At 39.1% G+C, this 22,465-nt stretch overlaps 1 protein-coding gene across 1 annotated transcript in view; it reads left to right on the top strand.

The window, feature by feature from the left end:
• Window positions 1–1,504: 1,504 nt before the first annotated feature.
• Window positions 1,505–22,465, top strand: part of LOC139118066 (atrial natriuretic peptide receptor 1-like) — a 36,637-nt gene continuing 15,676 nt past the window's right edge. The window contains exons 1-11 of the mRNA XM_070681360.1: window positions 1,505–2,147; window positions 8,338–8,525; window positions 9,473–9,580; window positions 9,836–9,974; window positions 10,899–10,990; window positions 14,944–15,088; window positions 15,784–15,868; window positions 19,044–19,143; window positions 19,815–19,883; window positions 20,307–20,384; window positions 21,668–21,772. Of these exons, the coding sequence (XP_070537461.1) occupies window positions 1,505–2,147; window positions 8,338–8,525; window positions 9,473–9,580; window positions 9,836–9,974; window positions 10,899–10,990; window positions 14,944–15,088; window positions 15,784–15,868; window positions 19,044–19,143; window positions 19,815–19,883; window positions 20,307–20,384; window positions 21,668–21,772 (1,752 nt within the window). The remainder of the gene's footprint in view (window positions 2,148–8,337; window positions 8,526–9,472; window positions 9,581–9,835; window positions 9,975–10,898; window positions 10,991–14,943; window positions 15,089–15,783; window positions 15,869–19,043; window positions 19,144–19,814; window positions 19,884–20,306; window positions 20,385–21,667; window positions 21,773–22,465) is intronic.

Here is a 22,465-nt window from a genome sequence, read left to right as displayed (position 1 = left end):
GCTTAGAGATTAAATATGACCTTCAGCTTTTCTCGATCCAGTCGGTTACCATTGTCAACATTTTGCTGAAGGTATTTAGTAATATAACGCCCATGGCGTGATTTAAAGACATTACGTTCTTTCAATCCTTTTGCCAATTCTAGCTTGCTTGAGGGAACTTTGATGCACTTTCTTTATTATGGAGATACTATAGACGTACATGGGAGTCGTCACGCAGTTTTGTTTGTCTTGAAAAGCAAATTTGTCCTTTAAAGTCGAGAGATCAGGTGCACTCAAAGCGGTTTGTTCAGACGAGATGCAAGTGACGGGACGGGAGCCTTTGCGAAACCAATATTGTCAGCATCTTATTTTCTTACTTCATTGTCCGATAGCTCAAGCTGTTTGTCCAAAATCATTGAAAGCCCATCAGAACATTCGATTGTGTATGAAATTCTCATTTCTCCGGCTAATCGAACAAACCAGGCAAAGAAAAGCGTCATTTTTACCAAATTATTGATCCTGGTATCTTGGAAATCTACTGTGACAGTTAGAATTAATTATCGGCCGCACCAAATCAGACACCTTGAAAGGCCTACGAAAGAAAATACAACTCCCTTAGCTTTAGATTTTTTGTAAACTTAGAGGGCTTCTCTGCGAATCACAACAAAAGCTGAATACCGACGTGTGCACAATGTACAAAACTGGCCAGCGGGCCACCAGACTCCTCACACATATATTCACTTGTTGTCAAGCATTCTGACGGACAACACAAAAGATGAGGTGTGCAAGCATGAAGACGGTTAACTTGTTTGTGATAAGAAATATTTCACAAGGATATAGAATAAGGGGCTGGTTTTGTAGTGTTTCATATTATGCATTAACATTTTAGTTATCTTGCTCGTGAACGAACAATCTATGATAGTTATTGAAGCGAAAACAAAAGATGATAAACTTCATACTATTAAAAAAACAGACAAGTGAAAATACTCAGGTCTACGAATGCAACCCTCTAAGGCATTCTTGACACAAAAGCAATTATTTGCCAAGAAGAAGTTAGACTTGGAGACGTCACTGGATTTTGAAAACTCAGTCAAAGAAGAGAGTATCCGCAAGGCGAATACATAAATCGAAGCAATAAAGGAATACAGTCATGTGAGACACGTAAGCACTGTCCAAGATGGGAAGATATAATCAAAAGTGCGAAGAAATAACCGTTTCTCAGCTTTGTTTTCTACAAGTATTTTTCAGTATGAAATTCTGGAAGAAGTGTGCAAGCATTGTATTCTAAACTATGTCAATAATACCTCGGAAAGACAGTATATATTCATCCTGCATGCGCACCCCTCTGAATATGTAATGTGCGTGACTCATCGCCTGTTACCCTAGTAACACTGTGTTATGCAAATGAAGGAAATTTCACGAGGAAATGCAATCTATATATCATTTTTTCTATTACACCTTTATTAAAGTCCTCCAGAGTCTCTCTACGGCAGCCGAACATCATATACAAGTTTAGAACTTCGAGATGAATTCTCCGAGAAGGATTTTGACATGTTTCCTAATATTAGTACAGCTTAGTGACAGCGTTAGGGGTGAAAATTTGAACCTGTTGCTTTTGTACCCTGTGGGTGGCAGCAGTTATCTGCAAAAGGTTGTCCTAGAGTTAGCGATAGAAAAAGCCAATGAAGACCCCACCATGCTACCCGGTTTCCAACTCACTCATGAACATCTGGACACACGATGCAGCCCGACCCTCTCGCTCGGGAGCGTCGTCGACCTCCTGCGGCACCGCAACTACTCAGCGTTCATAGGACCGATATGTTCCAGCGTGTGCCGCCACACGGCCAGGCTCGCCGTCTACTACAACCTGCCTACCTTCACACCTGTTTGCTCCGCTAACGAGATGCTGGACAAAAATGCGTTCCCTACCTTGATACGCACGTACGGGTCTCAGTACAAGCAGGGTGGGTTCTTCAGAGCGATCTGCGACGCCTTCTCCTGGGCCAGATTCAGCATCATCTCCGGCGACATGCCTTGGCCGGTCTACGCTGACGGGATCAAACTGGCCGCCGAGAAGGCCAACATCACCGTGGCGTTCCATACAGTGGTCAGCGAGTCTTACAAGAACCTCGAAGACGCCTTGAGGGAAGCAACCAAGGTTTCACGAAGTAAGTTAGAAGAAATACTATCATAATGTTGGTGTATGTGATCCGATGAATAGGTAGTTTACACACTATTCTGAAAATGCACTGTCCAAGTGAGGCACCGTGGATAAGGAGGCACCGTGGAACAGTGTTTTAATAGGGTAACGAACTCACTACCGAAGGATGGTGAGTTCGAGACCCGGTTCAAGTCCCGGTAGATCCGGAGTAGCGGATTCACTGTTGGAGGACGGTGAATTTGAGACTCTAGATCGGTGTTGTACCCTTGAGCAAGGCACTTTACTCCTCTGTGCTCCACTGAGGTAGTGGGTTATGCATATGGGTACCTCATGCTGTAAATGGGCTAGAGCCCGTTGGATGATGAACGAAATAAAAAAAATCGTCTTCTTAAAACAGTATCTCCTCTGAAAAAACTTAAACACTGATTCTATATCTTATCTTCAATAGCCCTGATAAAATGTAGGTGATATATGTTTGTTTTAATTCCAATGGGTAATGGGTAATGGTAATGGGTAAAAGTTGGGCTTAGTCGATAGTTTATATGTATACATATACTTGTAGCAATTGTTTTTCGGAGCATAAAATTACAGAGCGAATAAAAAGGCTCTAGTCACCGTGGAAAGAAATCCTTTGAGTCCTTCTTTACCGAAAACAATTCTGCAAGAATCTGCTTTGTTTTGAAAAATAAATCCTTGATTGATGGGTAGAAGGTGTAAGCAGAAGGCAAAGACACAACTAAAGTCGGATTCCGTGACCATGTCATTATGTAAAGCTAGTTTTTTTAGATAAAAGTTTTTATTGTGTAAAACCAAAATAATTGGCATCCTTTGGTTTTGTGTTTCTTCAGGGAAAGGGAATCGTGTTAATGCCGTGGTGTATTTTAAAATTGTATCAGAGTTCAAAGGAATAGCAAAGATCATTGGAAAACCTCGTAGATTTAATTTGAATCTTTTCAAATCAAGAACATGTTCAAAGGGAGATCTGAATGAAAAGAACAATGTGCAAAAATATAAAATCACAAAAATTATATATTTAGGAGTTACACAAAAATCATTTTAATTCATATTTATAAAGCATTACAATTGTCTTGAAAATTTAATGGGTGGTATATCATTGGAACAGGCTATTACATTTTGGTGTTGTTTTTTACTTTCATTTTACAACGTGTGCTCTTTCTTGCATATAATTAGAATTAGAATTTGACGTAAAATAACTTTATCGTCCGTAAAATGGAAAATCGTCTTTCTATCACTCGCAGTAAAATGCATGAAATAAAATACAAATCAGAGTTAAAACGGGACACAATAGACTCATTACAAAGACACGTACTGCTGATGAACAGCTTATGAAAGTCGTTTTAATGAAAATATTGGTTAAAAACTTCCTAATTGCGCTCAACTCATTCTGTAGAGTTCAATACATATTGCTGACCGGTATGAAAGTATGTTTTAAAAAATTCTCCTATCTCTTGGCACTCGATATCTGCGCCCAGATGGAAGTTTTTGGAAACATGTGTAAAGTGGATGTGTGCAATCATGATGAATCGAACGTGTTTTTGTCTTTTTGGAATTGTGGTATAAACTGACAGGGAACTTCCTGTGTTCCTATAACTTTCCGTCTACTACCTTATGAGCTGCTAACGAGGTATTTGGTCAGGGCGATAAGCCCCCGCGTTGGCGATCGGCAGAACAAATTAATGGAGGGGATTAGGGAGGGCAATTAACAGATATAGACTGTTTTCTTTGAAATACTATACACAGATAGCTAGTGTAAAGTAATAGGCAAACACTAGACACAGGTGAGGCTTGTATAATGAAAAAAAAAGTTTAATACAAGACATTTATTGATCATATTCATAATTTCTAGACGAATATTGCTCGCCGGACCCTGTCGTTCTTACATGACTTTATATTCCTGTAGTTTACTGGAGCTTTGTCGTCAAAGTTGGAGGAGTGTTTGTCAACAATACCACTTTTTTCTGGAATGTTGATAGAAAACTGCCCATGTGAGGGAAACAGTGTAGGTGATCTTATAATGGGCAAGCATTTTCTAAGATTACACTGAAATTTGCCACAACTCGCTGTGACATCGCTGGTAAATTGATGTACACATCTTCGGATTTAAATTCGTGCATAATTTACCATTATTACCAACGGATATCAAGCTGACATGCACGGGGGCTTGTAAAATTGGATGAAAAAGCAACAAACTGACGTGAACATGTGCCTTATAAAGTACTTTCCCTGAGCCGAGTTTTAAAAAATAGCCAAGGCATATCGAGCCTGAGATATCTGTGTGAATGGCCAAAAAAAAAAAAAACAAAATTGCTACCTGATGTCTGAATTTGATTGGATCCAAAAATTGACATGTATATGTAGCTCATAATGTATTATCCTTACACTAAGTAAAAAAAAATGGCAATTGCCTGTCAGAAATATCTGCATGTAGCACACACGAATATATCAAAATGGCCGCCTGGCGGCCATAGTATTTGATCATACCAAATAACAAATTAACGTACAATTAAGCCACAATGCATTATTCTTGTGCCAAATTTGATGGAAATCAGTTCACGTCTGAAATGGCAGCGTGAACGGACATTAAAGCCCCAGTATTTGTAACTTTTAACCTTTTTTTATGTTCGAAATTACATATTATTCTCTTACATCCATCGTGAAATGTTGTTCAGTAAAGAAATAAGCCAAATTTGTGCTCCTGCAGTGACATACAAACGCTATATATTGCCCGATCGAGTTGGATTGCCGCGCGGGTTTGTTGACAACTTGTAGGCTGTGCACGTGATCGAGAACGCCGATACTGATGACATCATCGAGCCTGCAACATTCCTGGGGCCTTGCCATGCGACGCCACACTGCCTGGGTAATCGCCCATGGTCGCCGGCTGAATGACCTGCGAATGGTTTTATTTTGTTCTTCTCCGTTCAAATACGCACTGCTACTGTGTTTCAGAGGATACAGAACTTTGGCAGAGGAGGCAGACATTCTATTCTGGTACCTTGTGCGTTATATACGGATTATTCAAACTGCAGTCGGCAGTGCACCGATGCGCACCCTGCAGTTGGTCACTCAGAACTTCGGGTACCGATGTAACATCAAGACGACACTGTATAGACTTGGCTCACTTCTGTAGGCAAATACCTATCAAAATTGAGTAACTTGAAGTAATAAATTTCAGCTGATTGTCGCTTTAGCGGCAAGGTGATTGCGAAATCGAAGCAACATAGTTTGGCAATGTATGGTAAGCAGTCGAATGCAGTGAACGCGATGGCCTTTGGCAGCAAGTAAGGGAACCGTCAGTATTTACGACCTGGGGGTCATTCAAAAATTGAAAGTTATAAGGGGGTGCTCAAAATGTTTTTTCTTTGTCTTACTCTGTCCTCAATGAAATAATGATTAGTTGATTATATACATATTTTCCTCTGATACATATTAAAAAAAAAGAAAAATACTCTTACAGTACAAATAAATATCAACTAGATGAAGGAAGGCAAAAAACAACAAGTAGGTGCTACTACTAGCAATACTTATTATGAAAGAGAAGATAGTGACGATGAAAATGATATCGTTGTTCATGTACGCAATGGCACCAGCGACAGTAAAGATGAGGATCAACACTGGTGATGATGATGTCACACAGTAGTTTTCTGCAGTCGTTACCAGGGTTGGAAGGAGAGGCTGGGTCATGGAGAAATGTTCTCAACAGATATCACTATAAGTGCACAGGATCTAGGACAAAACTGAACTGTTGTGAATACATCCTTTATATTATCATAGAAATGTATATTTTATTTGACTTGAGTTCAACAACCACTTGGACATTTAACCATACCATAATGAAATTTAGCAATACTATATGGTCGGAGACTGCTTATTAGGTGAGCTTTTTTTATCTACATATTGTTACATGGGCTCAGGTAAGCCAAACTTTCTGTTAGAGAGTGGGTTACTGAAAGTCATCATGGTTGGCTGGGGTGTGACTCAAAATTTCGGAGTTTCTAATGTAATTCCTCCGACCCCCAGATCGTAAATAATGACGGCTCCCTAAACAGCTGTGAACGCCTGAGTAAGAACGATCGGGACCAGTATACGCACTGCTGTATCTCTGCGAAAATTTAGGAAAAAAACAATGGAGCTACTGCTAAGAAATTTACAGACTCTTGGCTCTTGATGCATCAGTTACTGAGCTTTTATACTGGTAAAAAGGCATTCTGAATACAGCGGTAAATTTCCTCCCGAACGAGAAAGGATAACACGCGGGCATTCTGCAATGGACGCTGTCAATTTTACCTTGCTGCAGGCCCCACACCAATCTCGGCCCGGCCCCGCTGCACTCGTACAGTCTACTACCTCCATGTAGTACAGCCTTACAGGACTAGTAGCCGGCCAAACACACAAAAAAACAACGTCGCAGTGTAAAATCCGTAGGTCAGAACCGTTGATCATAAATTTTCAGAACCAGTGATGTTTAAAAGTTTTGTATTGATCTCTTCACTTAGGTTTATGTGAATGACTTTCTCATCGAGCTGCGTCTATAATTGTCCCGGGCATTGTCCATGCAAATTTGGGGCCTGCCTAATAGCTCCCGGCTCCCTCCGATCGTCTGTAGACTACAGCCAAACTCACAGTCCTGAGCAAATTGTACAGTTGTGAAAGTCAGATATATGTATCATGAACTTTATACAAAAATATATAAACAACAGAATCAAACCAAGAGGTTAGTTTGCTGTCGGGCCGGGTGCGCAGGGGACGACTTTGCAGTGAGGCCGGGATCTCTCTTGTGTTCGAACTTCTACCATGCCTGGAGCTCCATCGCATCGCAGCTAGCCGATAATTGTACTACTGTAGTCCTTGTGAGGATTAGATACCCGTTACGTTCGATATTATTTTGAAATACTTTTAAATTTAATAAGTAAGACTTTTGTACTGCATTCAAGATATGATTTTTCCTTTCTGAGCGTTTTCAATTACGGCAACGATATGCAAAGTTGATAGGCTGTGTTGCCTGCTGCGTAGCCTGGCCGTACACAAAACTTCGTTTGAATAGACGGAGCAGAATCAGTCCCGTCATTTATTTTAAACGAAATTTTCATTATACTCCATAATGGAAGAAACGACTAGTTCAATGATTACAATGGTGAAGTGTTGAATTTTTATTCATATATGTTTTTCTCTCTCAATTCATTCAGCAAACTTGATCTCCGTACCATCGGTCACAACGTGCAGTGCCTTGCATGAAGCTTACAATCGACTGCCTCCGTCTTTAGTTTAGCTTTTCAAGACGTTTGTTTGCACGGCTCATTGTAGTCGGAACAATCTGTAAACACTTACATATTTATATCTTTCCGGTATTTCACCAAACTTTCGCGCGTTTTTAGCTGAGTCTCCAGTTTCGATGGAAGCGTATGGTTTCTACGGACGCCACAGTAAAACTTGCGTAGATGTGGTTGAGCATGCGCGGTGGTGTGATTACGTTTCGTTTCGTGTGTCAACAAAGCTGACTTCTGGTCCGGACAAGAAGTCATTTTTCACTCCTTTTACTGTTAATCGTGAAGCGGGCTAGGCATGCAAACCATGCGATTCAGTATTAATTGTGGTCTACTTTCACATACTGAGGATGTCATTTTAATAAAAAATATGAAAAAAATTGTTAAACGTTACAAATACTGGGGCTTTAATACATCAAAAAAGCCACCTGGTGGCCATATTTTCTCGCATCAAAAATAACGAAACAACGTGCATATGCGTGCGGCGGTGTGTTATCCTTGTGCCAGGATTGAAAGGAATCAGCCTTGCCATATGTTAAATCTTAGTGTGAACGGACGCACGGACACGCAAACGGACGCGGCCCAGTGTAAGCCCCCACTGACGAAGACTATTGAAGATACAAGCTTAGCAGCTTTGACGACGCTTAAGCAATTGACAGCAAAGTGCAAATATGGTCTTGGGCCCACAATAAATGATATTTTGGGGTACGAGTTTTCATAAAAGTACGATGTTTCCTAAAAATGGAGTTGAGCATATCGGACCTTTAGAAAGAGGCTATATACGAAATTTAACAATATGTTTGGAATTTACTTTTGTCTTTCATCACACGTGACCTACATATTGATTCTATTATTTTTTCGTTTTTGTTGACGTTTCTCTCATATGATCTCCTGTCATGTTTTTTCCGATAGTTATAGTGCTCTGTTTGAGCGCACGATGGATACGTCTCACTATGGTCATAGCTCACAAACTCGGTACCATCAACGGCGACTATGCCTTCTTCGCTGTGACGGTCAACAGCGGTATTAATTTTGGGTCCTTAACATGGAAGCTTGGAGAGGACGAAGCTGAGGACGCAATGGCAAAAGAAGCCTTCTCGGTCTGTATACTAGCAGTCATTTCCCCCTCCATCTCGCCACATGGTAACAGTGCACGTTTATTGACTTTGAGAATATAGCTGCAATAACTGTAAACTTGGTTGGCCGTGGGGCTTGCCGCTTCTGTCGTGCGGCAAGGCGCGAGCCGCACGACAGAAGCCCAAGCCCCACGGCCAACCAAGGCTACAATATATTGCAGCTACTGAGAATAATGTGTCTTTGTATCAAAACACATATTGATTACTGAACAATGATTGGCCTCACAAGATCGCTAACGTCTATATTGCACCCGCCACAGCAGATATACAAAAATTACACCATCTTTAATATCCTTCACTAAGAAAGTAAAAGAAATAATGGCCATTGAACAGAAAGTTTTAAGTGAAACGAAATTTAATACGAAATGGGGTATGTTTGTACCCCTAGTAATGTAAGCTTCTTTTCCTCGTACACCTGTGATTTCTGTGTTATGTATTGTTTTGTTGTCGTTTTGTGCGCTTTTTTTTCTTCAAAGTAAATTTTAAAAAATATTGCACCCGCCACGAACCTTTTACCTTGGTATATTCAAGAGCTTGTAACAATCACCTATGCTAAAACTTACCTCGGGCCAACATTAATCAAGTTGTCGGCGACGCCTGGGTGGTAAACTCGTGACCTTTTGTCATTGTAACTTTGTGCGATCAAGAGAGATCGGAAGACAACAGGACAGTTACGGTCGCAATTTTGAAACGTGGATCTCTATGACGGTCAAACATTAGATGTGAAATAGATACTGAGAAATAGAGAAACGAAATGCATTCAGGAAAGATTTCACATTGAAACTTTTTTCGAGTGAATTTTTTTGCAGTATTGATTAATCTTTTCACATCGCCATCTTTCGTGTCTGTAGTGTTCAAAACTCCGTTTACTTCAGCAATCAGTAAACTGATGTTCTTTTTTTTTGTTTCAGGCACTCTTCTTGCTAGCCAAGCTTATTCCCGATACTGAAGTGTATCAAAACTTCACAGCAGAAGTAAACGAACGTCTCCAGGAACGATATAATGTCACTCACGCCGAGGTAAATTCTCACAATATCATTAATCAACACTAAGTTTGTAGCAATTTCAAACTCAACATATATATATATATATATATATATATATATATATATATATATATATATATATATATATATATATATAATACATTATAATATATATATATATATATATATATATATATATATATATATATATATATATATATATATATATATATATATATATATATATATATATATATATATAAAATCGTCTGTGTTTATTATTTGAAGATATCCTTGACAAGTGCTACGTTTTATGATGCGGTATATCTGTACGCCCATTCGGTAACGGAGACATTAAAGGAAAATGGTAGTGTATACGACGGATATACCATTGCAAAGCGTCTTTATGGAAGAAAACACTTGCCAGGTGAGTAAACCATTTTTTTCTGATTCCCTAAATTTCCATTTTACTGAAAATGCAATACCGTTCATTAGAGTGCTTAAAACACAAGGCGTGAGAAGAAAATCGTGCTTTGAACGATTCAAAGTGTGAAAGCCAATGAATTATCGTGCCAGTAACGTGGGTTAACTAAAATAGTTTTGAAATGCTGCTGCCCAAAGGTCTTTTGGCTCCGTGAGGTCAAGATATAAAGTGTAATGAGTTTGTCAAAATGTTGTTGACGGTAGCTGAGGTCTTGTGTGTGTGTGCGGAGGGGGTGTGACATAGAAACGACAATGCCTTACTGATGTGTCCCACGAATAGTCTTGTTTTTCAACATTCCGCGAACAACCACGGACGTATATATCCTGTATGGTCAACCATTCGTCAGGAAAACAATGGCGTTTTCCATCACAGTGTCTTAATGTGGTGATGAATTTGCAGTTCTATCGCAGGGGACAGAGCAATGTGGATGTTTGATGTTGAAATGAATCGACAAAAACGAAAATAGTCGTGTTCTTCAATTTTATTACCAAATACATGATAAACGAGAACAAAACGAACAACATTAAATGGAGGCGGTCGCCGGAACTGCGCCTGTGCGACTTTCTTGTTTACAAACAATGCATTTCATGCGTGATGTATAAATGCATCACTTCAACATAGCTGCAGCATTTAAATTTTACGATATTCATTTTTAACAAATATGTTCAACTTTCATGTGTTCAACGTAAATCGCACCCAAGACAGTATTTACATCGTTCGTGGGGGTCTCTGGCAACCTTTGAGCAGAGTTCCGACAACCACCTCCCCTTAAACACCCTGATTACCCTGTTTCCCGTAGTTTCTATGCTTCCGCGCGCAAATATGACCTTCTAACTGAAAATTGTTCCCCTTTGCTGCATTGCACAGGAGTTCTGAACATGACAATGGACGACAACGGCGACATGGATTCAGATTTCATGCTGCTTGATATCCAATTTCCTGACGATGTTGAATACAAGGTCAGTGACATCCAGTTTTCAGTTTCCTGTGCTGTACTGAAAGTTAACCATGAAAAAAAATTGCCGTCCTTCTTCAAACTCGGAAAAAGAAAGGAGTGTTGATTCTGTTCATAATCACACCGGAAAATCTTTGTGTAGGTAGAGGTTAATGTGTGTCCATAGTTACCGATCACTTACTTTCACTTGGGAGGCCACACCAAAACAATATGCCGCAATGTTGTACATGCTATACCGACGATCTATGAGTAAACATGTGGTTTTTTTTCATACTTGGATGTTTGCAAATTTGAGGAGGCCTGAGCCTGTATTGATCGTCAAAAAGGGGAGTTAGCCAATGTGTGCCACTGTCCACAGTCCAGATTACGGGATCGCGGGAACTGCTTCCTTAGGGTTTGGACATGGGTCACTACGCATATTCTCGACTCGAAAACGAGGGTTATGGCGCCCAATGTATGTAGAACCGATCAAGGTTGTGTAATGTGACAGTGGTAATTTCGTCGGCAACGCCAAAAAGAGTTGTAATTTTGGCATGGACGCCCTGGGTTCTCAGTGTTCTGCATGGGATCAGCCAAAACACGTATATGGATGATTTCCCTGGCAGATACTGATATTCTTTAAAATTGTTTTAGTGCGATAATAGAGGTGGTTCCGAAATATCGCCTAGTCCTATAATGGACTCAGACACTAGACGAAGTCTCGTAAAATGTGCGAAAAATGACAAGACATTCAATGGAAGAAAAATTCAAAATTCGACCATAGACCCTTGAGCCGAGAGTCTATGATTCAACATACTAATATGAAATTTGGCTACCCAAAATAGTCGTGTTTCTCAAGTCCGGAAAAGTTTTTGTGTCGGCAACATTTCATCGGCAGCCATTTTTTGTTGATAGATATCGTTCACTCGAAAGTTGCAAGACTACAGTCACTGTGCAGATCGGGAACACCCAGAAACTGTTGGCGTTTTTTGACGTGCGTATCTCGATGTTTTTCCGTAAAATATCACGGCTGACATTTTACGGTAGATGTAAATTGTTTACGTTTGATATTTTCGTAAATGCTATTTGATTACAGCCCTGTAGACGTCGATCGCCAATAGAAATCTCTCCTCAATTTACTCGAACAGGATGACAACTTCCGACAACCGAAATCAATCTCAAAACCCCCTCGGCGGCCTACTAATAACGCAGTAGCTTGGATTTATCTAGAATTTATCTAGAATGTGATGTTCCATTTTACTGACAGAAGTTTGTCAGATGATGCATTTTGGCAGATGCATGAAGCGCCAAAATCTTTAATTGAAATGTCTACGTCACTATGACGTAAAATCTAGACAGGGTATTTAATTTCCGGAAGAGAGTGTTACGTGTATTTTCCAATTTCCTAGTGACTTTCCATCAGCAGAGCTTTTACTATGATTGATGCCTCATGTAGATTGTGTACCCTCCAAAATAGTGTATTAAAACGCTTGTCGTAAACGCTGCACATCTCAATTCAATCTTTACGTTCCGAGATGTTACTCTGACGATGGTAAGAGGAGCTTTCGTTACCTAGCAACAAATTTTGGATATTGTTTGCCAGATAGTGTAGAGTGTGAGTGTAATGAACGGAAGTGTTTGTTCGGAGCGTTTATCAAGAAAAATTGTCACTCTATAGCTGAACAATGTTTGTAATCACTATAATCGTATATCGTGGGGGTATGCAGAATGCCTTTTATGTACATTTACACTCTTCTCTGTTTCGTGATCTTTATGTGAGCCCCGAAGAATATTGCTCTCTGAATAAATCGGACGCGCATTAAAAGTGTGAATAATTAATTAATTAATTAATTAATTAATTAATTAATTAATTAATTAAATAAAGAAATGCAGATTTTTGCCGATTTAAATTTGATCATGTAAACTCTCACCTTTACCTCATACATTTTATCCGAAACGACTGACTAAAAGTAATACATTTTGATATGAACCTACAAAAATGGCAGAAAATGTTGCAAACAGTGTTATCTTTTAAAATCGTCATCTTGACCATGACTATATCTCGGGCTTTGGAAAATGAGTGACGTAAAGCACTTAAGGTAGACAGAGTATTTGGACTCTAAAACTTCTACAATATTGTTTTGGCTTACTTCTTTGGACCTATTTCAAAGGGATACAGTCGGCGGAACAGCGCTCAAAGGTCGTATGGGACCCATACAATCAATGGCAACACTGTATTCAAGGTACGATGGTGATTGATGAAAGTTAAAACATGTCTGTCGTAATCTACATCGTATAATTTAAATGTTGCAGCTATGATGATGAGGTGCATCTAGATATTGTGCACAAAATAAATTGTTTGCAAATAAGAAACTTGCACATGCGCAGTTCCGACGACTATTTCCCTTTAAAGCTTGTGGAATAAATAAAGTTCATGCCTAGTTGTGTGAAAATTGGGACTTTCATTTATCCCAAAAGAAATAATGGAGGGGTGGCAGCCAATTTTTCATTTCAAATATAGGTAAATTTTGGGTTATTTGTTCCTGTAGTACTAACATCTGCACGGTGACACCCTCCTCCTCTCCACAATTTATATTCTTGATTTTGAAAGAGAATGGTTGGAAGTTTCATTGAGAAAAGTTTGAGCAAAGCCACGCCGACAATTTTCCAGCTGGTTATTAATCCCTGGTCAAAAATCTTCACGAATCCGAAACAAAAAAGAGGGCAGATTTACGAATTTCAAAACTCATTTCTCCTGTTCATTTATGTTGTCCATCGTTGGTACAAATTTTGAAGGACGTAAATATATGGATATGACTAAAGTTTTGCGTTTTCTAGAGATATTTTAGATGTTATGAAAATGCGTGACCTAACTCTTTAACTAGCTAGATTATATAATTCTCATAATTTTTGGAATGGGTAGAAGGTTTTAAGAAACAAAATTGCACAGCTTATAGTCCGTGCTGAAAGGAAATTTATCATTTGTCATTAGAAGGAGTAATTCAAAATCCCGCTAAGATCTGGCGAATTGATGACAATGTCATGTGACTAATGCCTTTAACAATCCCATTCTTACATCTGGTAATATTTCCTTGAGAAACACAATGATATCGCTAAACGCTTTCACCAAGCATTTAACTAACATCAGTCGAACTCCTCATCTTTCCTCTGCTTTTGTTAATTTTGATAAAAATGTTACCGATGGAGTATTGAGAAATTTACGCTCTTTAAAACATCCCTCACAGCAAGAACGACTTTTTTTCTACGCTGCTGAAGGTGAAATACGAGCTGGTTTTGAAAATGTTCATTGAAATCTTCTGAAAATTGCTGTTCCAGTAAACACCGATTCTCTTTTAAGCTTATTAAATGTGAGTTTACGTCAGTCTGTTATGTCGCACGCTTATACACGTGATATATCGAGTGTTTCCTTTGTGCAAAGGTTGAGTAGGCCAGTATCAACGGTCACATGTAAGGTATCGTCCTACCTCTATTTAACCAGCTCTTTCAAAAATACTTGTAAACGTGTTCATAGTGCTGTATGACAGCTTGTCCAGTAATAATTTGCTTTTGGACAACCCAGTCAGCTTTCTGGGATAATATTTTTATCAAACAGGTCTGATTAAGCTCACAGATGATCTTGTAGACTGTCGACAGTCCTTTGCGCCTTTTTGTCTCTCAATGATGTAGTCTCTCGCACATACGACGGTGGGGGAATCACAAGCGAAGCGCCGAAGGCGCGAGCCGCGAGCGCCGTAAGGGGCGATGCTTTCGGAATACTCAGTTCGCGCCTTCGGCAAGGTAAAAACACGTCCTATGCAAATATAGATTGCGCTATGTTCCGCATAAGCATCTTTCTGCAAAAGTTAGGAATTCTCATGTTTGAAGCCCCGTGATTGAAAGTATGCTCCAAATGGAGTTCATTTGAAGGTAAAATTGAAAGTATTTATACAAGTAAAATGTTCCTTTGTAACATTTCAGACGTTGACAGTGGGAAAATACTACGGCCACCGTAAGGAACTCGAGTTCATCCCGGGAGTTGAAATAGATTGGCCGGGAAATGCAGGCGGACCGCCGTTGGACACACCTCCCTGCGGTTTCGAAGGGGAGCTGTGTTTAGAAGAAGGTATTTCGAGAATATTTGTCTTCCGAGCGAAGAGCCATTTTCTGCTGCGATTAGATATCAGAAATAAATAATTGTTGTAAAGGCCAGTGTGATATTAAATGCTGATGTTTTGTTAAAGAACGGGTCATGTTTGGGTGCATTATCACGTGATCACATGGGAGGGGGTGAAGCGTCAATAGCCCAGATGAGACGGCTCTAAACCCTAGTAGCCGAACCATTCAAGCCGCTATAATATATTTGCTCGTCTGTACACCGTTTGATGTCTCTTACGGCCTGAACTGTCAAAATTGCTGTTGTCACGTGGCCACCCTGGAATAATCATATAGGGATCTTTGGGCATTTCCTAGCTAGGATGATTACAAGTTCTTGCACTGAGACATACTGCTGTTTGATTCTACATGTGTATTTTCAACATCATAATTTCACGAATTCGTCTATAATTTCACGATTTCGTCCGTGATATTAGGTGATGTCTTTTTCCCTCCTGTGATAAAATGCTCATTGCGTTCGTCGGTGAACAATGCTTAGTCTCATACAGCAAACCTTCAATTATGGTGATCAGTGGCTGTGGTCGGTCACGATACATATGCGCAGGAGGAGTATTGTTTTAACTTCCATTCATGACACCAATAGAGTTAGGATGTCATCAGTTTAGTGATTTAGTCGTTCTGATTATTCATTTGTATTCATCACAGCGATCTCTGATGTACTGATAATATTGGTTTCTGTCATTTGTATTATTTTGGTTATCCTCATTGTGGTATCAAGCGTCCTCTACCGGTAAGTTCACAAATACCTGCACCTAGCTACCTAGCTACCCACCTACCTATTTACCTACTACGACCCATCTGCCTACTCTATCTATCTATCTATCTAGAAATCTATCTAGTCTAGAAATCTAGAAATCAATTTTATTTACCTACCAATCTATGTTTGTATGTATGTATGTATGTATGTATGTATGTATGTATGTATGTATGTATGTATGTATGTATGTATGTATGTATGTATGTATGTATAATAATAATAATAATAATAATAATAATAATAATAAAGTACATTTGTAATGCGCCTAATCTCTGAACAGAGCTCTAGGCGCAATAATGACAAAATACAATATAACAGAGGAAATGTTGAATCACCGGGACTGGAGACAGGGTAAACGAAAAAGGTAAAACTACTGTTTAAAATGAAAAGTCTTGTGGGAACGGCGGAAAGAAAGGGTAGAGCTGGAGTGGCGAAGGTCAGAAGGAACTTTGTTCCATAATGAAGGCCAAAGATCTCTCGCCAAAAGTCTTTGTGGAAACTCTTGGAATACTGAGAAGTCGAGAATCTGAGGAAGAGCGGAGTTGTCTTTTTGGAGTGTATTGATGTAGAAGTTCAGAGAGATTTTGCGGTCCTGTACCCATAACTAAATTGAAGCAAGTAGATACAAATTTGTAGTGGATACGAGAACTGATAGGCAGCCAGTGTAATTTTTGCAAAAGGGGTTGGACATGATCATACTTTTTAGCATTACAGACGAGACGAGCGGCAGCATTTTGCACTCTTTGCAAATTGTCTATAAGCTGTATAGGGCAACCAGAAAGGAGACAATTGCAATAATCTAAACGAGACAGAACAAGTGCAGAGACCAACGTTTGAGTAGCCTGTAAGGAGAGAAAGTGACGAATAGAGCTAATTTGTCTAATTTGAATGTATGCAGCTTTGCAAATATTCTGCATATGTTCACACATATTCATGTTAGAGTCGAGTGTGACTCCTAAGTTTTTGACACTGGGGCGAAAATTATATCAAAATCGCCCAGAATTATGGAAGAAGGGAGAGATGATTTGGCAGCTTGTCTGGGTGAAGATATTTATTAAGTATTGCCTCTGTTTTACTGTCATTCAACTGGAGTTTATTATGTATGTATGTACGTATGTATGTATGTATGTATGTATGTATGTATGTATGTATGTATGTATGTATGTATGTATGTATGTATGTATGTATGTATGTATGTATGTATGTATGTATGTATGTATGGTCGTCGTATGTATGTATTGTATGTATGTATGTATGTATGTATGTATGTATGTGTGTGTATGTATGTATGTATTATGTATGTATGTATGTATGTATGTATGTATGTATGTATGTATGTATGTATGTATATATGTACGTATGTATGTATTATGTATGTATGTATGTATGTATGTATGTATGTATGTATGTCATGTATGTATGTATGTATGTATGTATGTATGTATGGATGGATTGATGGATGGATGGATCGATGGATGGATCGATGGATGGATCGATGGATGGATCGATGGATGGATCGATGGATCTATCTATCTCTCTGTCTATCTATCTATCTTATTTATCTACCTATGCCTTTATATGAAAATTGACGTCTTACAGGGCATCTGAAGCTGGAAAGAGATTAGATAGCAGGGACGGCTCTAAAGTATATATTTCAAGAACGAGATTTTTGCGTCTGTTCGACTTGCAGCAAAGTTATAATGAAATAAGTAATTGCGAATGAAATGGACACCAGTTGTAATAGCACGTATCCCGAAGCGGTACTTTGGAACCATGAATTAAACTTATAAACGCTTCATCCCAAGGCAGTTGGACTAAATGCCCTGGGAGATCGTTTTAAGCAGACTCGTTATTTGCATAGCCCATGGCTCCTGTGCCATAAAAACCCTAACCAAGCGTACATATCTGCTACTGTGCCGAGACTTCAGCTTTTCAGGCTCAGATAAAGGGCCTTTCCTACCCTTCACATGAATTTTACTTCTACAGTTAGGGTGGCTTTAACCAACACACTTTTTTCAAAGCAATATTTCTTATCAAAGACGATATGAAAATCCCCTCATACTATTTTCAAATACAGGGAATATAAAATTTAGTATGGTAGCAATAGTTTACTAGAAGGATGAAGGGGATACTTTTTTGGGATAGAAACTTCGATTTTGGTATTAGTAAGAAAAAACTAATTTAAAGTCAAAAACTTGGTACTACTTTATGAAATGTGATATGTCATTTAAAACTAAAGAGTTCATTTAGAAAAAACGGCAATTTTGTTTTGCATTATCTATTCTCATTCTTAAATAGCAGAGGTTGATAAAGACTGACGTTCAAAAAGAGTTGTAAAAATCATGACAGGTGAAATTGAAATGACTCTCACGTAAAATATAAGAACTGTTTTGCCAAACAAAGTTGTGTGTCGTTTTGGTATATGGTATTTAAGGGACATTTTGTGAAAATTTCACAAAATTAGACCAAGCCAGAATAGAGTTATTTTTTAATTGTTAAAAACCGAAAAAAAGACGAAGCCAGAAAATTGGGCGATTTGCTTGAATTTGCATACATTTACATTTCCTTCTTTTGTCATGCTAAAACGTGAACAAGGGGTACGTTGGCGATTGATGACAGTTAAAACATGTGTGTTAACAATGTACATCAGAAAATTTAAATGTTGCAGCTGTGTTTACGTGATGCATCTAGATATCATGCATGGAATACATTGTTTGTAAACAAGAAAGTCGCATACGCGCAGTTCCGACGACTGCCTCCCTTTAATGTCAGTAGGCACTTAACAGCAGTGACATGGAACATATTGTGCAACAATCTAATTGAATCATTAATTTGAGATAATAAAATATTAGACCAGATTCCTTTCAATAAAACAGTTAGAAAATAGACTGAGACGTGTCGTTTCACTACAAATTTGGTCGGAAAGTTTGATACTCCGTGACTCTTGCATGGCAGGTTACAAGCCTTCCTGACCATATGCCTCGTGTAAGTTTTGTTATATTTGAACAAAAGCAAGTTTGGACGTAAGATATATGCGACACTAACACACTATCAGTATAAGCACCCATACGATCACCGGTTCATCCGCTGAATAATTGCAACAAAATAATTGTTCCTTCACATCTGCATTGTGTCTCTCATACCTAAGTCGCTTCAAGCTACAAAAGGAAATCACCCAAATGTTATGGAAGATCGACCCCGCTGAATTGCTGTTCGAAGAGAGATCGATATTGAGCGCTGCGTCCATGGTGAGTATAGCGTGACCATCAGAACGGTCTGTGGCAGCCCTTGGCTGTTTCCACAATCACGTTGTGACGTTGAGGAGCGAAGTCGTCAGACGAGAATGTGCGAGATGTGAGTCTCATCAGGCACTGATTTGCCACCCTGTGATGTCGAAATGCAATACAGTGCAAATGAATTGTTCTCGCTTTGATCATACTCACACCTGGAAGTTTCAGGCGAAAACAGATAGCACTGATCGAATCTGAGCTACAGGAAGATACAAGTGGATATTAAAAAGTCTTGTCTTCGTTTTGGTACAAAAATCCCTTGTGTTTGCGAAAGCTGGACTGCCGATGCATTCATCAATAGTTAGCACGGCGACGTCGATTTGACTAACATCGAGTCTGTCGCCGTCCTTACTACGATGTGCGAAAAACCAGAAGGAAGAAAATAGCACAGCACGACCCCACGAAATTTCAGCCATTGTGCATTAGTATTTGCTATACGACTGTGATGCTTTAAAAAAGGACTGATTGATTTTTGACTTTTAAGTGTGGCATGTATAGTGTTCACGCCACCTAATCCGATATTCGAGTTTTAATCTTAATCATATTCGTAAAGGTCTTAGAATTTTAAAAAAATGGACAACTCAAAGTCGGAATCAGAAAATTGACAGTTTGCTTAAATATCATTTCAGGTTTCCTACCCATCGCTGAAGGGCGATATTACTGAAGATCACGTTTTCACGAAAGTTGCCATATTTAAGGTACGTAAGAGACAGCCATTTTGCAGTAATAGACGAAAATATGAGTTTCTTTAGGAACATACTGAGAAGAAACTGCTTTGATGAGGCCCTCGAGCGATGCATTCGGTAGTTTAGAGTCCAGCTGCGTTAGTACATAAATGGACGAATTAAAAAGTGATTTATTCCAAATAATACAAAATTTTGCATCATTTTCAAACTGAAAGGTAAGATGTTAATAGACCCTTTGCGAAATAGAGACGGCTTCCTCGTCGTGTAGATTAAGTCCGCCAAGCAGCAGATAAATCAGTTTAAACTCAGCCAGCCTTGAGCAACTTACGTGACGAGCGGATATAGTCCAATCGAAGTTGTAGCTTAATATTCAAAAGGAAAAGTTTTGGGGCTCCTTTGAATAATAACTCTCCTCATCTGCCTTTTCCTTTGAAGGGGCTAAGGTATGCCATCAGATCCATTGATGCCGACAAAATATTCCTGAACCAGGACCTTCTGGTTGAACTGAACAAGGTAAGTGATGTAATGCTCAAATATTGAACGAATTGCGTTCTGAGGGGGACATATTCGTATAAAAGAAACTACCGTTTCCCTTCAGATGATATTTCAAAACTCGTAGGCAATAACGATATTCTTTAAATGTAGAGAAAGGACAGTTATTTTCGGATGTGATCATGAAAAGTCGATAATACACTGGATAAATACCCCGCTATTGGACCTAATATATTAATCTTGAAGGGCCGAAAGTTGGATACAGAATCTGATGTTGATATTCGTCAGAATCACAAGGGTTTACTCATATAGTCTATTTTTCTCTGAGGGTACATGATTTTTTCATCTATGAATTCCAAAGGAAAGACATTCTTGTCGTGAAATCTTGATTATCGCCTCCGTTTATGGAATGCAATTTATAACTTTGCCGCATTACACCATTTGTTGAATCTGAAAAGGAATCGTACGCCTAAAATGTGTGTGTAGTTCTTTTTGTCCGCCACTCGGTATTATTTCGCATGACCCTATCAGCGACTGTTGAATCAAATCAAAGCTGAAATCAGTATGTCACTGGACAACCTACAGCTCTTAAGCGTTAGAATCACACGTGGTCCTTAAAAGGAGATGTTGTCAAGTCTGCGGTTGTGTGTATGGGACAGATACATCGTGTCTGCTGTGCACAACATATCCCATCATCCCGTGCGCATATCTAAGATTTTAAAATGGCCGCTGTACCGAAATAGGTGACCCCGGCTGAAGAAGCCTCAAAGGGAAATAACCAACTTTTGTTCGGCAAAGTCTTGCGGTGATTTGAAAGCTACAAAACTGACGAATTATGAACATGCATCCAATGCTGAATTTGTTTCACATTCATCACCAATTTATCAACACGAAAATCGCGCAGCCGCAGACGAGACGACCCCCTCCCTTTAAAGTAAATTGTACTATCAAAAGTTGAGGCCGAATGTGATACTTTTCGTCTTACTCTGGTTCTTCAATAGCAGACATCGCAAGTGTTCTTGAACGACTTGCTCATGGTATTTTAAAAGACATGCACATTTCGGCGATGACTTTGTCGTTCAAAATTAAGTAAACATAAGCTTACTGGTATAGTACAAAATGATAATAAACGATTATAGCAATTGGCAATGCAAAAATATATTGCACCGTATTCGAATTTTTTCTCAGAAATTCGAAAATTTCGTGCTTTATTCTTCTTGTCACGAAAGCCAGACGCAAAAACAAAGGGTTTTAGTAGTGTTTCTTCTTATGTTAAATCCGATTTTTCTTCATTTTCGCACTAGCTGCGAGAGATAAACCACCCAAATCTGGTCCGTTTCATCGGTGCCTGCATCGACCCGCGCAAGGCTTGTTTCGTCATTGAATATTGCACAAAGGGTAGTCTACAGGTAAGTTCTAGAATCAAAACTACATCACGTTGACTCTAGTCAGTGTTGCATGGAGAAGCCTAATATATTATAACTAGGAGCCGAAAGAAATGCTATAAGTGTCTAAACGACACCCGTAATTGCTTCCTCGGCGAGTGTATAAACATGACGGTTATGAATTTCTGTTCTGACTCGTAACTTTATGGTTGTGTGGGAGGACATGCAAACAAACAGTTACCAGTAAACAGTTTGGAACTGTTACCCGACTAGGTAACGGTACGCAAAAAGAGTACTGTGTAAGTATGAAATTAGCACTATCGTTTACGCAGACTAAATACTGCGGTGTCATCTGCGACGGAGACGAGCGATAACAGCGACATTTCTCGATTTTGCCATGTGGAAAAATTGAAGAGGTATACATAAAAACACCCATATTGCCTGGACATATCCGGGTAACAGAATATTTTCCCCCTGGCACTGCGAGTTGCTCCGATAAAAGTCTGTTCCGTGTAACCTATGTGAACACAACGGCCACGTGCAATTTTCGTCGTCGTAGCAGCGGGCAACTTTCAAAATAGTCCAGCGAGCATGCAGTGAACGATCGACGATTAGCTCTAGCTGTGGTAGAGAGTTGAAAAATGTCTAAAAGGCAACAGATTTTTAAAATAATTTGCGGTTCCTTTCTGTTTTTGCTAAACGAAAAATCACATGACT

Source organism: Ptychodera flava, chromosome 19, assembly GCF_041260155.1.
Source record: "Ptychodera flava strain L36383 chromosome 19, AS_Pfla_20210202, whole genome shotgun sequence".
Lineage (NCBI taxonomy): Eukaryota > Metazoa > Hemichordata > Enteropneusta > Ptychoderidae > Ptychodera > Ptychodera flava.
Note: the sequence above shows the minus strand (reverse complement) of the source record. Positions and strands in the feature narration are given on the sequence as shown.